Source organism: Fonticula alba (assembly GCF_000388065.1).
Source record: "Fonticula alba strain ATCC 38817 unplaced genomic scaffold supercont2.14, whole genome shotgun sequence".
Lineage (NCBI taxonomy): Eukaryota > Rotosphaerida > Fonticulaceae > Fonticula > Fonticula alba.
In genome coordinates, this window is record NW_009242984.1 from 243,063 (window position 1) to 243,619 (window position 557).

At 65.9% G+C, this 557-nt stretch overlaps 1 protein-coding gene across 1 annotated transcript in view; it reads right to left on the reverse strand.

Moving 5' to 3' along the window:
• The window catches only part of H696_05810 (hypothetical protein), a gene marked incomplete at its 5' end in the record, with an annotated part of 4,009 nt that extends 3,491 nt beyond the window's left edge, over positions 1 to 518 (reverse strand). The window contains 2 exons of the mRNA XM_009499611.1: positions 69 to 126; positions 292 to 518. Coding sequence (XP_009497886.1) covers positions 69 to 126; positions 292 to 518 — 285 coding nt within the window. The remainder of the gene's footprint in view (positions 1 to 68; positions 127 to 291) is intronic.
• Between the last annotated feature and the right edge of the window lie 39 nt (positions 519 to 557).

Consider the following 557-nt stretch of genomic DNA (forward strand, 5'->3'; position numbering starts at 1 on the left):
CGTCAAACTCATTGCCCTGCGCGGTAGGAGGGGGGGCGAGGCGGGGGACGCCCGGGTCCCGGGCGCACCATCGAGCGGAGGGCCTTGTCCTTGCAGCGGAAGAGCTTGAAGAAGAGCTCGAGGATTCTGGAAATGGGTGGGGGAGGCGAGAGCAATAGGCAAGGGCGGGCAGGAGTCAGGGCGCGGTCGCGGGGGTAGCCATTCCACTGCGTGCGTGCATGTGCGCGCGCGCGACAAGTTGAGAGAGAGGGAGCGTGCGCGGAAGACCGCACACATGCATGTCTGACGCACTGGACCGAGGAGATGAGGTTCTTGTTGCGCAGCAGGATCAGCGCCTGGACCATGACGCGCCGGACCGGGGGGGCCAGGATCTGCCCATGCTGGTCCAGCATGTCGGCCACCTGCGTGGGCAGGGTCTTCAGTTCCTCCTTGTAGCAGTGCGACACCTGGGCCATGAACATGATCAGCTCGCAGAAGCTCTTCGAATCGTCGGTCGGCTTGAGCAGGAAGATGCGCATGGTGGACTCTGCACCGGAGGCCGGGGGGGGGGGGGGGGG